Source organism: Apis mellifera, linkage group LG7 (assembly GCF_003254395.2).
Source record: "Apis mellifera strain DH4 linkage group LG7, Amel_HAv3.1, whole genome shotgun sequence".
Classification (NCBI taxonomy): Eukaryota; Metazoa; Arthropoda; class Insecta; order Hymenoptera; family Apidae; genus Apis; species Apis mellifera.
Window position 1 is genome coordinate 13,499,229 of NC_037644.1, and position 16,464 is coordinate 13,515,692.

At 25.4% G+C, this 16,464-nt stretch overlaps 2 protein-coding genes across 8 annotated transcripts; one reads left to right on the forward strand and one right to left on the reverse strand.

The window, feature by feature from the left end:
- Positions 1–33: 33 nt before the first annotated feature.
- LOC724223 (hamartin) lies at positions 34–5,173 on the reverse strand. Of its 3 annotated transcripts, none has more exons than XM_001119992.5 (15): positions 5,063–5,173; positions 4,374–4,642; positions 4,035–4,300; positions 3,739–3,972; positions 3,469–3,662; positions 3,266–3,378; positions 2,957–3,195; positions 2,561–2,884; positions 2,284–2,487; positions 1,902–2,169; positions 1,577–1,800; positions 1,368–1,493; positions 1,043–1,279; positions 884–980; positions 34–810 (listed from the first exon to the last, which is right to left on the reverse strand). In XM_001119992.5, the coding sequence occupies exons 2-15, from the start codon at positions 4,480–4,482 to the stop codon at positions 311–313; spliced, it is 3,135 nt and encodes a 1,044-aa protein (XP_001119992.2). In that variant the 5' UTR covers positions 4,483–4,642; positions 5,063–5,173; the 3' UTR covers positions 34–310. The 3 variants fall into 3 exon arrangements, with proteins under 3 accessions (XP_001119992.2, XP_006569512.1, XP_006569511.1); XM_006569449.3 differs by having other exon boundaries at positions 311–810; positions 2,284–2,472; XM_006569448.3 differs by having other exon boundaries at positions 311–810; positions 1,914–2,169.
- A 603-nt stretch (positions 5,174–5,776) lies between these two features.
- On the forward strand, positions 5,777–14,949 carry LOC408911 (ubiquitin carboxyl-terminal hydrolase 47). 5 transcript variants are annotated; one of them, XM_016913098.2, is made up of 19 exons: positions 5,806–6,016; positions 6,640–6,721; positions 6,801–6,853; positions 7,719–7,910; positions 8,023–8,281; positions 8,384–8,562; positions 8,657–8,831; positions 8,900–9,021; positions 9,091–9,284; positions 9,363–9,577; positions 9,763–9,983; positions 10,085–10,249; positions 10,333–10,714; positions 10,790–11,158; positions 11,270–11,713; positions 11,784–12,040; positions 12,139–12,498; positions 12,591–12,751; positions 12,850–14,949. In XM_016913098.2, the coding sequence occupies exons 4-19, from the start codon at positions 7,722–7,724 to the stop codon at positions 12,998–13,000; spliced, it is 3,843 nt and encodes a 1,280-aa protein (XP_016768587.1). In that variant the 5' UTR covers positions 5,806–6,016; positions 6,640–6,721; positions 6,801–6,853; positions 7,719–7,721; the 3' UTR covers positions 13,001–14,949. The 5 variants fall into 5 exon arrangements, with proteins under 5 accessions (XP_006569510.1, XP_016768587.1, XP_392439.4 ...); XM_016913099.2 differs by having other exon boundaries at positions 5,858–5,876; XM_006569447.3 differs by lacking the exon at positions 6,640–6,721 and having other exon boundaries at positions 5,777–5,876.
- The last annotated feature ends 1,515 nt before the right edge of the window (positions 14,950–16,464 follow it).

A 16,464-nucleotide genomic window follows, 5' to 3' on the forward strand; every position in this document is an offset into this window, starting at 1 on the left:
ACAAGGATGTGTTTAACAGTTGAGACATATAAAATTGCTCACAAAATATCTCAACCATTTATTCATTGTGAATTCATTTTTTAAGAGTGAAATTATATATATATCATGCTAGTAATTTTATTAATTACCAGTATATTTTCAATTATTTATCGAAATCACGCGATAATAATATTTTTATGAATTCTGCATAATATGTCGATAAAAAGCTACAAATAACTTTCTTCTGATTTAATACCACGTCACTGGATAACAGTTGTACGCGTGCAAAAAAGAATAACTGCATGCGAAAAGATATCAGATTTGCGTAGCGTTAGTCTTGTTTAGGATTCCGATTTTGACGAGATGGTGATGTAGCCTGGCTTGGCACAGGTTCGACAATAGCTTGAAGATTAGGAATTTCGCCTGCGGTATCACAGCAGTCATTCATTATTATTCCAGTACTTGAATGAATAAAGGCAAGACTTCCCTCACTAGAAGAAGCTAAACTAGCTGACAATGGAGGTGATCTTTCTTTAGGTGATGCTGAAGATGCTAGATTGTTTACAGTAGTATTACTGCAAGTTGCTGATTCTAGTGTTCCATGAAATTCAAGTATACGACTTTCAAGAAGAAGATTGATTTCAGCTTGTGCTTTATATTTTGATTCAACAGCTTCCAATTCGGCTTCGTGTTGATCTTTTGTTTCTTGTAAAAGTCGTTGAAGTTCTACAAGTTGCGCTTCTTTTCGCGCTTCTTTGTTTTCTAGTTCACTTAAACGTATTTTCAAAGCTTCTACAAAAGATGTTCGCGATTCCAATTGTCGTCGTAAATCTATTATAATATCATTTATATTAATTATTTATAATATATTTCTAAAATTAATTTTAAATTGAAATTTACTTACTAGTTAATTCTTCTGAATATGATTTTTGTATTTGTATTATTTCTTGCTTTGTCATTGGTGAAGGACCACTTGTACTTTCTTGTAATTTTACTTGTGCCTATAGATACAAAAATAAACTTGATATTATGTAAAAATATATAAAATTTTTAAAAATATTACCTCTCTAAGTAGAAGAAATTTTTTCTGTATAATATCAAGATTACGTTCTAATTCTTTACTACGATTTGCAGCTTTTAAAGCTACTCTTAGTTGATGACCTGCATCGAATAGAGAAGCCTCCGTAGAACGAATCTGCCGTTCATAGTCTGCTACTTTTTTTTGTTCATTTTTTAATTCAAGTTCAACAGATTCAAGACGATCTTTTACTATCTGATTTTGTCGTTGTTCTTCAATACACTATACGTTATTGATTATATTATTATATAAATTTTTTTTAATAATAAAATCGATATCGATAATAATAAAAAATTTTCATTGATTTTACCTTAGTTTGCCAGTGGTGTAATGCATCTTTATATTGATCTTCAGTTTGGCAAGCTTCTTTTTTATTACGCTCTAATTCAATTTTTAAGCTTTCTACTTCTTTTTCCATTATTTTCAAACGATCAGTCTACGTGATAAGAATTTTGTATTTAACAATAATTAATTAAAAATGATATCAAATCTTATTTTGAATAAATAATTCCAACTGACCAAAGCATAATTATGTTCTTCTAATGCACGTGAATCTCTCAGTTTACCAAGAAGTCTTCGATTACGTTCAGCGTGAACTTCTCTACGCTGCCGTTCAAATTGAAGTTGCATTTGCATAAGCTGTAATAACTGATTTGCACATTCAATATCAAATACATCTTCTTCTGCTATCTCATCTTCTCCATCATTTTCTTTTCTTTGTTTCTGTTTAATTGCATTAGTCCCTTTGAAGAAAAATATTTTATAAAATTTCTATTGACTAAAAATAAAATTTGTTTTATTGAATTTTATTTTATATTATTCATTTTGTCATCATAATAGTTACCAGAATGCGTACAAGCTTCGACATATCGATCAAGCATTGCAGTTGGTGACAATCTAAGTTCTGTATCTTGAGACGAATGCTTTTGTAAATTCATTTCATTTTTTTGATCCAGAATTCCTAGCAATAAATATTCATATGGAAGCAAATCGAAAGTTTGTGTTCCCGTTTCTTCTAATTTTTTTGTCGCTATTATTTTCATTATATCTCTTTTATCATCAACAATTTGTTTTTGAACTTTGATATCGGGACAAGATTTGCTTTTTCTAATCTATAAAAATATATATATATATATATATTTTTTTATCATATTCTTCTTCTTTTTTGCTTTGTAAAAAATATTAAATAATATTAAATATTAAATATACTGATAAAAATATCTCACTTTAAAAAGAGAATTCAAATTTAAATGCGTTGAAATTTGACTTGTTTGAGAATACAAACGAAGTTGATAAACTTTTTGAGATAAATCTGCAATAGCATTTTGCATTTTTTCATTATGATGTTCTTGTTGTTCAAAATATTTTGAACTTTCCAATTTTCCAGTAGTTTGAGAGCTTACAATTTCTAAAACCTGCACAATAGAATGCTGTAGAAACATATATACCAATATTTGTTAATATACAATATTCTTACATACAAAAGTATATAAAATACAGAACCTCTTGATCTTCTTGCCAAGAATCGTTTTTCCCATTCTGTGTATTCATTTCTGAAAATTTTCCATCTTCATCGATGTTAATAGTTGACTTTTGTTGAGCGATAGTTTGTCTATCTGCGATAATTTTACTTAGCTTGTGCGAAAAAAAACCATGTGCATTGTTTGCATTTCCACTTCCAATTAAAGAGCCAGACATAGATGGATTTAAAGGAATCGGTGTAGATGGTCGTGAATTTGAACCTACTGTACCATTACCAAATGCAGTAAGAGCACGAACTGCGACAGAACCAGTAGGTACTTGCCTCGTCGATAATTTTCGTAAATCCTAAATAATAAAATTATGAGCATAATTTCGATTTATTATTTTTTTTTTTTTTTTGAAAATTCTTAAACATACCTTAACAGGAGTTGTTTCTGGAGTGGCTTCAACTGCAGCTTCTGGTGGAGATGTACCACTTCTATTATTATTAGGTGTTGATGGAGTAGATCGTTGTTCATGAGATGTAACTGGAAACTGAGGACTATGTGGTGGCACTACCATACTGGGTGACCAGAATGTATCATCTTCACCATTACTAATTTCTGATGGTGCTATTCCTCCACTAATGTTTATTGGAGCACACATAGAAGAATAATCTGGAATATATACTGATAGTATAACTACATTCATAATTATATATATATTTTTTTAATAAAACTTACAAACCTAAAGGTGGCGTAGAACGTGAATTTGTAGTACGAAATACTTCTTCTCGACATTTATCCAATGTAAAACGACCACATTCTGCCATAATATCATGATGCTCCATTTTTTTCCATCTAAAAAATAATGAAATATATGATAAATATGTCTCTTTATAATATATATAATTTTTTTTTAAAGTTAGGATTTTTTGTAATAAAAAATACCTAGCAGCAGAAATCTCTGTATCCTTAGAAGCAGTAACAAGTAAAGGATGCATACGCACTGAATCTAACATTGGTCTAATTGTATGAGTAAAAGTAGCTAATTGATCTCGTTGAATGTATTGTTGTTTTAAATATGAAATGAAGTTACAAGGATACATGGCATACAATCTGTGAAATAAACTATATAGTCCGACCTACAAAAAATTCAAAAAATATTACTTATCTTTTCTTATATTTATAAATAATATTAATCTGTATAAATATACTTACTTGTAAATGTAATAAATATAAATGATTTTTATCTATTGTCCCTGTTATTGTTTTTGAAGTAAAATGCATAGGAGATGAAAATATAGATGATGATTGATGATGATAATAAGAGGCCAATCGACCAAATACTTCAAAAATTTCTGATAGATATGGCCCTAAAGCAGCAGGTAACATTGGCAATAACATTACTAAGAGTAAAAGTGCACTCATAAGAGATAATGTATCTGCTTCCATCTAAAATTATAAAATTGATTGTTATTCAATAAATTTATTTATTTGTTAAAATTTAATTCTACCTTAAGTAACTTAAGTAAATCCCGAAATAAAGTATGACTCGCAAGCTTGTATAACCAAGTTGGCTGACGACGGGCAATATGACCTAATAAAGTAAGAGTTTGAATTCTTTGGCTGCTACTTCCAGATTTAGAAAGAGCTTCTGATAAACGATCTAAAAGATGTTTATCATGTGGATCACGAACACCAGCTAATACCTCAACAGCTCTTAAGGAATTCGTGGACAGATAATAATCGAAAAGACCATTTACCAGCCAATTGTCTTTTGCTGTAAAATTTTAAAAAATCATTAAAAGAAAAAGAAAATTATTAAATATTTTGAAATTTATAACCTTACTTACTACACAAAAAAAGTTCATGAAATACTTTTTTAATTTCTTCTACTTCCCCAAGTTTGTTGGATTCCAATAAATTAAACAGATCAACTATGCCTATTGAATTAATATTCATCTTGATAATGCTTAGTATTCCAATATAGACAAATAATATTTATTCTGATCGTTTGATCATATAGTGGAAGTAGAAGTTAATTTATAAAACTTAGTTTTATCCATCTGTCATTTGTTATGTAAAATGAGCTTCATTAGAAGCAAAGAAAATCTTTAAATACCTATAATAAAAAAGAATAATATTCAGAAATTAAATTTATTAGATAAAAAAAAAATAAATAAAAAAAGGTTTTTAACTTCAATTATTACGAACTGTCAATTTCATAAATCGGCACATTAATTCTAATGTTATAATTTTATAATTAAATACATTTTATAAAGATAATTTTTAATTTTTTTAATATTACAATTTTTTAGCAATTTAAAGAATTTCATATATAATATTTTTTTATTATCAATGAATATTTCATTTTGTATGTATAAAAAAAATTGTCGGTTCGATTCTATGATACTCATAAAAAGGTCATTCAGAACAATGTATGCAAAATATTTTTTGTAAATGCTGTTGGAACTTTTAAATAAAACATTAAATGTTAATTTTAATTATCAATACATCGACATGAATTAATGAATAAACTTACCCGAAATTCATCGAGTACTTCAAGCAATTTTATGAGTTCTATGGCGACTAGTACACCATCGCAGATATATCATAGACTAGTATGCATTGATGTTGCTACAATATGAGTAGCGCTATAGTCGCTATATTGCTTAATAATTCCATTTACGTTCCAAAAACTATTAAAATTAACACTAGTAGTTTGTTTCTGTTATTTTATAATTATAAATAATTATCATAAATAAATCTGTTTATGTTAATATTAGTAAATAATAATATTACTTACTAAGAATTTATTTCTTATACACATATATACATGCAGACGCATTTATTTGTATAATATAAAAATTATTAGTGAAGATTAAAAAATAATTTTAGTTATAATAAATAATAATAATAATAATAATATAATAAATAAATAAAAAAGTTATAACGTATCAAAATATTTAAAAAAAAAACATTGATTTTTTTTAATTCATTTGGAACAATATTATAAGCGATCTTATAAAATTATTATAATTCATTCTCATATTTTAAATTTTATTTTTGAAACATGTATTTATCTTTCACTAAATTTAGTTTTCAAACACAAGTAATGTAATCTTTTTCTATGTTAAAGTAATATTGAATTGACATCTGGAAAAATATAAAAATAATGAAAAATCTATATTTTTTAAATTGAGTAATATAAAAATGTATTACTAGATATTTAATCTATGCTATATCTTCTTTATGCTCGTAGTTTTTGATTGGCATTATTACATGGCAGCACCGAACTGTGTTGTGTAGAAAATATGGCGTAAAGTGAACGTCGCACATGTCTCTTAGTGATTTCGGTAAGGAGTCAAATATTATACCGAAAATTTCTATATTGATGTACGAAAGAAGTACTCCGATTAGAATTTATGTGATGAAAGAATGTAAATATGATTAACAGATTCAAAAACGAATTATTCAAGTGTAAATATCATTAAACGTGAGTTCCAACAAGACGAGTATTTGACCAGCCATTTCATAAGACCTTACGTTTATTCTTGTTAGTGTCTTGTTAGTTAACAAACTAGCGTGACATCAATTGAATGTTTCCTTATTCATTAAAATACTAATATTGGTCAAGAATCGTATATATCATCAGACAACATTTTGTTAATCGTCATGAAATGAAAAGCCTTGTTTTAACTCGTTTGTATTAGCACAAGAGCGCATTCCGATCTTCTGAGTATTATGCGCTCGATTTTCGTTCGTCTAATCAAACGTTTTTTCATCGTACAAACATTTTAAACCGTGTTACACGTTTTTCGTCTTTGGTTTTTTAACAGACATCGGTAAAAGTGTGAAATATATTATTTGTGCTTGTATTTCATGGACTCTTGTTTTGTGACTTGTTTACATTATGTGTTGTTTTTATTAAAAAAAGTTCTGTTACAATAACATTTAATATATTATTTGTGCAAGTTAGTAACACTAATTCGAACTTTAAATTTATAATTTCCTATTTACAAATGTTCATTTTGTTGGTTTAAATAAAACGAAAGGATGATTATCTTGTCTGTGTTTGTAAAAAATGTAAGAAGAAGTGATTTTTATTGCTACTTTCAGAGACTGTAGCAATACTTGATAAAAGAAGTTATTGGTGAAATGTAATTTAATACAAGATAATACATTATTACAAGATAAAAATGTTAGTTTTTAAAATTTTATGAAATTTTGGATTTGGATGAATGTCAATTATAATTTTATATTGTTTTGAAATCTTTTAGATTGAAACAATAAAGAGGTATACGAGGACTGGACTCTACAATATATATTGCTAGTAAGTATTAAGTGTGATAGATATTAATTTTAATTATAAATATTAAAAGAAATTTACATATGAATAATTGTAATAGATTATTTTTTATATTGTATCATTTTAATAAAAAATAGCATTCTGTTTCTAAAAATTTATTCATATATAAAATAATTTATATTTTATATATTATATTAGAAAATTTAATTTATAAAATTTAATATAAAAATTTATTTTAATTTATTTGGCATTTATATAAGAGAAAATGTAGAATAGGGAAGTAGTAATAGAGTAAGGAAGAAAGAAAAAGAGAGGGGAGAATTCTGATGTCGGAGAAGAGAGCCATTTTCCAAGTCTTCGTTTAGACATTCTAAATATAACTGGAGGCTCTATAGGCTTTCCTTACTGTGTCATACTGTGCAGAGTAGTATCTTACTGTGTTGCGTAGATCTCCCTCATTTTCTACCTTTAGTATGGCATATTGCCAATTTTATTTGTCTGAAAATTACTGATCAGTTGTAACATTATCTCTAAATATTATATTTATTAATTAAAAGTGAATATCCCTTTATTTTCTTATACATTTATGGTAATATTTATTAATCTCTTTTTGTTGATTAATAATTTTGATTTATTTTAAAAATAATATAAATATAATTTATTAAATTTTTTAATATTTTCATGTAAAAATATAATTTTTTTTTTATTAAAAAATAAACAATAATTAATGTTGTGTAAATTAAAATAATATTAAATTACATAATTTTTTTTAGAATATATTTAAGATATTAGATTGCATTTTTATTGAATTATTCACAATAAATTATTTTTAAAAAATAAATTAAATTTCAGTCACATATTGCATATTTCACTTAATCTCTTATTGCAGACCATGGTTTGTAGAGCTGGTCAAATATGTTTCATTCAGTGTAGTCTATCTGGATTTAAAGATAAGTTTACCAGTGACAGACTACTATTACATGAATCTACCCGTGGTGAGGAGCTTTATGTTTATATTGAAGAACATTGTCAAATACCACAAGACAGTTTTCAATTATATTTAGTATCAGCTGGAAAATTGGTTAGTAATATTTTGTTTCATTTTTTTGTTTCATTATTAATATAATTATTTATCAATAGTTTACTGGTGTTTTTTTTATATAAATTAAAAATTAAATTATTATTACCATTAGATTAATTTATCAGAAGTGAAAGATAAAACAATGTCAGAAATTGGTGTGGATTTTTCTTTTGATCGAGAATCTTCAAGTGAACACAAACCCACATTATTAGTTATGGATCCAACAGATATCCTAATGCAGAAGCAATCATCATATTGTATTATGCGCCATCAATCTGCATACAATCCTCCTCCACCATCTCCTAATCATTCATCAGTATGGGGTGAAGATAATAATATTGATTTCAAAAGTCTTATTAAATCTGAAACAAGTATGTGATATTTACTTTATTTTTTTTTGCAATTATATATATTAAAATTTTATAATGATATTATTAATTTTATTATTAATTTTTCATGATACTCTTTTTAAGATTATGTTGGTTTAGTCAATCAAGCAATGACATGTTACTTAAATAGTCTATTACAAGCATTATATATGACTCCTGAATTTCGAAATGCATTGTACAATTGGGAATACATAGATGGATCAGAAAAAGACGAAGCTAATAGTATTCCATATCAATTACAGAAGTTATTTTTAAATTTACAGGTTTACATAATTATAGTACAATTACGTAAAATATTATAATTTTATAAATTTATGATTATAAAAACATATTTAAATACATTTTTTATATTTATAGACATCAACAAAATCAGCAGTAGAAACTACCTCATTAACAAAAAGCTTTGGTTGGGATTCTACGGAAGCTTGGCAACAACATGATATTCAAGAACTTTGCAGAGTTATGTTTGATGCTTTAGAACAAAAATTTAAAAATACTGAACAAGCTGATTTGATAAATAGACTTTATGAAGGTATGTATATTTAAAGCATTTATGAGTTTATTAGAAAGAAGTTTGTAATTTGATTTTTATATTGTTAGGAAAGATGATTGATTATGTTAAATGTCTTGAATGTGGTACTGAAAAGTCGAGAGAAGATACTTTTCTTGATATACCATTACCAGTAAGACCATTTGGTAGCAATGTGGCATATACTAGTGTGGTAAGTTTATATTATGTTATATTTTTATTTATAAATAAAATTTATTATATAAAATATTATTTTTAATAGGAAGAAGCTTTAAGAGCATTTGTTCAGTATGAAATTTTGGAAGGAAGTAATCAATATCATTGTGAAAAATGTAATAAAAAATGTGATGCTCATAAAGGATTAAAATTCACAAAATTTCCCTATCTTTTAACTCTTCATCTTAAACGATTTGATTTTGATTTCAAAACTTTTCATAGAATTAAACTTAATGATAAGTAAGTATATATGAATTATTTTTCTTGTTAATATTTTTTCATTAATCTTATATTTTCATATTAAACTTTTAATTTTAGAGTTACTTTTCCGGATACATTAAATTTAAATTCTTTTATTGCTTCAATGCCAAATCTCCAAGAATCTCCAAGTACTGATGAAAATAATAGTTTAGCAAAATGCGATGATAATTCTATAACAGATAGTGGCACATTAGATGATGATTGTCCTCCCTGTGAAAACAGTCTTCCTAATAGTAATCATTCAACAAATCATGATCAAGATGATGATGAAGGTATATTGTTTTTATAAATTATACAAAATTCAAAATTTAAATTGCTTATAACTTAATAAATAAACTTTAACCATTATTTTCATATATTAACTTTTATGTTTATTTTGATCTTTGAAAGTCACAATATATTAATATTTTATATACTTTTTAATAATTAATAATTATTTTAAATATTTTATTTTTAGGCATAGATATGAGTAATGGACCTTCAACATCAAATTGTACTATGCATAATCATGAAAATGAAAAAAATCGTAATAGTAATGCAGCAAAAGGACCTTATAATTATGAATTATTTTCAATTATGATTCATAGTGGTAGCGCTAGTGGTGGGCATTACTATGCTTATATAAAAGATTTTAGAACACAAGAATGGTTTTGTTTTAATGATCAAAGTGTAACGCAGGTATATTTAATAATATTTATTTATAATCTTAATGAAAAAAAATAAATACTATTTAAACATATGATGTTGTTATAAATTCTGTGCTATTGTATTAATTATAGATAACTCATGATGATATTCAAAAAACATATGGTGGTGGTTCAACTAGATCATATTTCAGTGGAGCTTATAGTAGTACTAATGCTTATATGCTCATGTATAGACAAATTGACCCCACTCGTAATGCTTTACCTATGCAAGTACAGGATTTTCCAAAACATATACAGGTAAAATATTAGATAAATTAAATAAAATATTATATATTATTCTATTTAATGATATCTTTTTCTCTTTTTTTATAACACTTTAGGAATTATTAAAAAAAATGAAAGAAAATGAAGATAATGATAGAAAAAGTCGTGAAAAAGATCTAGCCACACCTAAAGTAAAAGTATATTGTCAACATCCTACAGAAGATAAAAAACTGAATTTTAGACTTTCCTTTTTGCCTAATGCAACTTGGGCTGAAACGACAAAGTATGTTTATAAAAACTTTTGTTTGGAAGGCATGGTAAGCTTAAATCAATGTCGTTTAGTTGCTTATGATCCCAACAATGACTTGATTGTGGCTAGCTATGAGGGTAGAGAACATGAAACATTTGCAAATATTTGGTGTCATCGAGTGAATCGATATAGTTTATTATTAGAAATACGTGATAAAGATCAAAAATTTGAACCACATTTACGAGGTGGTACGTATTTGTTTATACATATTTATGTATATATTCATTATATAAATTATATAAGTTTTTTATTTCTTTTAATAGGTATTGTAACTAAATTATATGTCGTCGATGTAGCTAGAAAAAAACTTATTGAAGGACCATTAAATGTACGAGGTTTATTTACACAAACAGTGAAAGAATATAAACAAGTAGTAGGGAAATTTGTTAATATGGATCCAGATGATATGAAAATAGTTTTACGAAAACACGGAACAGATACAATATTCGTACAGAATGATGACGCTATATTGGCAGTTGCAGAATTTTGTAATTTAGTTAAAGTATTTGTATGTACTAATTGTGATGCTGAATGTAATAAATCTTATTTGGAAACAATAATATCTAGAATTGCTGAACAATTGGAAAATATTATAACTCTACGCATAAGATTACCTCCTAATCCAAGTAAAGGTAAGTAATGTATTTTTATTGAATAATTCTTTTGAATATTCTTTTAAAAAATTATAATATATATTATATTTTTATTTATATATATTATATATTATATTTTGTTGAATGCAGAAATGTTGGAAGAATTAAATATTCCTATGTTAGAAGAAGTATGTAAAGATAAAGAAAAATCTGTAATTGACAGTCCATCAAAAACAAGTATTACTGAATCTCATAATAGAGATACTGGTACAAAATGTAATGATATTTTAAAGAGTGGAAAACTTATTGAAGATACACCAGTAAGAAATGCAAGTCCTCAATTGGGAGAGGGTGAAGAATGGCATACTCCAGAACAAAGTAATAGTGAAGATAGTAGTCTGAGTGATAGTGACAAAACATTAGTTGGAGACGCTCCAGGAGATGATGATTTTCAATTACCTTATCTTCCATCAAGTACGAGTAATCGAGCTATTAAAATGTTAAATCAAGTTGGAATCGAAAACTGGGATAATATTATCGATGATTCAGAATATTATTTTAAAGCTACTCCATATACAAATCACAATGAGAAATGTATGTATTTTAAATTTGTTCTATCAAATATTTAAAACAAAAATATTTATAATGATTATTTTGACTTTAGTTCTGAAAGTATTAGTAGACAAAAGAATGATATTCAATACCTTGAAGAAAAATTTAGAACCATATGTGGGTGTACCCGCAGAATATTTCAAAATTTGTCGCTATTTTGATGAATGTGGTGAATCAGACTGTAGCTGTTTACTTAGTCAGCTTGTTTCTTACGAAGACGGAGAAAAACTTTGGATAGAGATAGGACGGGCTTTACGTAATGGTGAATTTACAGTAAAGTTGCATCAATTTTTCCTTGATTCAGCTGAGGTATAATAAATTTTTTCATATTTTATATATTTTATATATTTTGTAATTTTAATTAACAATATTATTATTAATATAAGTGATAAAATTTTTTTTAACAGGGCAAATTTTTGTTTGAATGGATAGTTTCGGAAGATATGACTGTAGGTCAAGCGAAAAAAGAGATTCTTGCAGAAATGAAAAGAAGATACAATATAGAGATACCATACGAAAGATGTCGATTAAGAGAAAAGTGTTTTGTGTTACCATCAAAAGTACTTTTAGATCATCAAAAATTCAAGGACTTTCAATTTTATTCTCAATTTGAAATGATTGTACAAGAGTTACCTGATAAAGATCCAGTTACCAATAGTAATCAAGTTATTATATTTGTCCGACGTTGGTTCCCTACAAAAAGACACTTTGGACCACCTCAAGAAATTGTTTTAGATGAAACAACAATGGAAGAAATGATGAAAAAAGTAAGTTAAATGAAAAAATGATATATATATATATATATTTATTTATTTATTAAAAGAAAGTAATCAAATAATAATGTTAAATTTTTATTTAGTTATCTTTGATATCGGATATACCTGAAAAATATATAAATATAATGAGAGGAAAGGGTTCAGTACATATACCTGTTGTACGAGTTGAAAATGATGAAGATTGGATTGAATTAACATCTGGTGACGAACTTAATGTTGAAGATGGTGCTGTATTCTTATATAGGTATGTCTTATATCTTAAAAATAATTATGATATAGAATGTATAAGATAATTAAAGTAAAATATAAAAATAATTAACTTTCGAAATTTCTATTTAATAGAGATAGCAGGGAAACTTCACAACCATTAACACAAGAAGAGTACAATGATATCGCAATTCGAGAAGTATCACCTTTTTTACCACTTTCCTCTGCATCACGTTATAATGCGCGTAAAGAAAAAGCGCTTAGAATATATTTGGATGGTGAATGATCCTCCATTGAACATACGTATTCTGAAAAACAATTGTTAAATAGGCATGTGTGGGAACATGAAACGTTTGCGTACAAAGTGATAACATCGTGTCAGGTATTTGTGGAATCAAGTACTCAACAATTACAAAATATTCTGTGCTTCAGTAAGTCTTCAATATTTCAAAGCTTCCACGTCTTTAAAGCTTTTTGGCTTTTCAAACCAATCGGATTTATAAAATTCCTCGAGTTTGTGAAATATTACTCGTTACCAAAAGATTTCAAATTTCGATTATCTCATTTCATTTTAATATGTTTTAATACCATAAGGATCATAAAATTCCCAATAACATATGGATTATTAAGCTATAGAATTTCATTCAAAAGCACAAATATTGATGAAAATAATGAAAGTGCTAAATAATAGTGAATTATGTATAAGAAAGAAGAAAAAAAAATGAATTAATGGTGATAATTCGAATTTAAACTATGGACTTCTTATGATATGTGTGTGTGTAATTGACATATATATGTATTTGGAGTTCCTGCAACTACGTTATTTTCACAAATTCCTTAATACATTTCTTAATATCAAGAATTTTTATATCTTCACATATCTGTATCAAAACGTTTTAGCTAATTATCTTGTTTAAAATGTTAAATATTTTTAATGTCAAAATACAGCACAGAGTATATTCATATTTGTTGATTAAGAAAAAAAAAAAAAAGAAAAAGAAAACATTTATCTGACACAACATAATTAACCCTTTTAATGCCAGTATAGGTTAAATTGCATTCTTACAATATAATATTATCATAAGTCTTGAGTTCAATTATTTAATTTGAAAGTAGTAGCGCTCATATAACTGTTTAAATTCAATAACTATTTCAAAAATACAAATATTTTCTATAATTTTGGATATATTAAATATACATTCTATGAATTTATTAATAATTGATGCATTCTACAAATTTATTAATAATTGATAATTGAATTTTATATTATTAGCGTTACTATTATCAAATTAAAGAAAGATTAATCGATGAAATATAAATATTAATTTTGGCCAGATATGTATCCTATACAATCTGTTTTAATTTATTTAATTATGTATGCTATCATTCATTACATGTTATGGGTACAAAAAAAAAAATCTGTATCCCTGGAAAAAACCAAAAAAGTATATTTAGCCACTTTTGGCATTAGAACTATTTCCTACAAATCAAGTTTTCAATATGAATATAATGAAAATAAAAGATTCTTGAAAGAAATTCACCAAATTTACATTTTGTAGACCAATGCTTGTAAATAATAAAACTTGTGAATCAAATATTGATATCTTTCTTCATATCAATATCACCATACATCAGTAAACAAAATATATAAATATATATATACATATAAAAATATGTTTTGTATTAAAATGTACGATAATGCAATGTATGCATGTAGCACACCATCCTTTTTGCATTTACCAGCAGTTTAACTTGGCATTTTTTATTAATATTACATTTTTAGAAATTTTGGTGCTGAAAGGGTTAAATACAAAGTTGTTGTTAATCCCTGTCACTATTAGAACGTTTTGATAGACTGTCCATGATTTATTATTTCTTTGCAATTGTTTCATCAAAGCAAGCGCATTGAATTAAAACTCGATAAAGGTATTGAAAATTCATTATATAAAAAAGAAGGAATTTATATATATATATATATATATCTTTGAAATAATAATATCGATTGTTGTACAACAATTTACAATGCTCTCAACAATTTTCAATATATAACTGTAATTTATATTTATAATATATTTGTTACATGAAAGCCTAGTTCAAATCGTTCGCGTGTGATTATATCGATATTGATAACTTGTTATAAACATGACAATCTAGATGTTTACAAAGTAAGGAAAGAAAATGAAGAAGAAAAAAAAAAAAAATACAAAAAATAGCAAGTTTCATGCTGTGAAAAAATCTTGTTAATGCATATCATTATAATAATTGAAAAAATTACGAGATACAGGTCTATTGGTTGTGTTTTGAATTATTAATAAAATTTATTCTTTCATTATAAATGCTAATTAAAATTTATCATAATTTTATCAATGATATAATTACATATAATATAAATATTAAAAAAAAATGATAAAAATCATTTCTTCTATATTTTATAAAATAAATAAATTTTACATACGGTTATGAAAAATAACTACGAATTAAAAAATCATTATTGAATATTATAATTTTTTCAGTTTCTTGTTTAAAAATTGATTACTATTTGTCATTAGTATTTTTGCTGTATTTGAAAATAATGAAAGTCTTAATTCTTTTTATCTTCTTTTCATATTATTTTGAATTCCATTGTATCATTTGTAATTTAACGAACTAGGCTTTAATTTGTTTTTGTAATTACCAAATATTGAAGTAGTCTCTTTTGTGCATAATAGTAGTATATGTGCGAATAATAAATTTGAAATTTATAAATTATCAGAAAAAAATTTAAATTTAAGCACTCTGTAACCCCATTAATATTTTTATATTTGTTTGTACTGATTTAAAAAGTTTGTAAGACTGCGAACATTATCGATTATTTGAATGAACTTTTCGTTTGAATTATATCGTTATTAAATAGTTTTTAAAACTTTTTTCTCAAACACTTCTTTATTATTATAAGGAAAAAAAATCTATTGCAAATTTACTATTTCATTAATTTTCAATATTCAATATTTACGTATATTCCTATAACAATTTTCAATATTTATATATCTTTACTTAAGTATATATTTAAACTTTTTAAGTATTTTAGTTATTTGAATTGAACGTGAGTATTTCCCCATCTTTTGATTAATGTTTAAAATATTGAAGTATTTACATATATTTATGTTAATGAAGTAATACAAATGATATTAAAAGTCGTATTGTATCTTTTTGCAGATAAGATAATATCGAAATTGTAACGCGCAAACTTTAAATATTATGATTGTAGTTTTTAATGAAGTTTTCTTTTCATTATTGACGATTAAATATGTTTTTGTATTATACACTACAAAACAAATTATGTTCACTTATATTAATAATTGAATACCGAAGTGATTGAATTTTATTGTTTGTATTTACTGATGTTTTCTCTTGCCTTTGACGATTGTTATATCCATTAATTTTTAATATGCTTTTTTGCGTGAGTCGTTTGAAATGGACTGAATAAATATTTCGTTGAAACTATGTTTTTATTTCATGTTTTATTTTTTTCTTATAACATTTATCACTTTATTATTTTATAGAAGAGATATTTACTTAGATAATATATTTATGAGCTAAACAAATGCACATTTTATATAAAGAGCAATAAGATATTAATTTTTAAATTAATTTTTAGCAATTTTTTAAATTCATTAATTATTTATTAATTTCATTTAGTCTGAAAATATATTTATATTTTTCAATTCTTAATTTTTTTTATTCTTTATTTCTTATTTACTTTCTTAATTT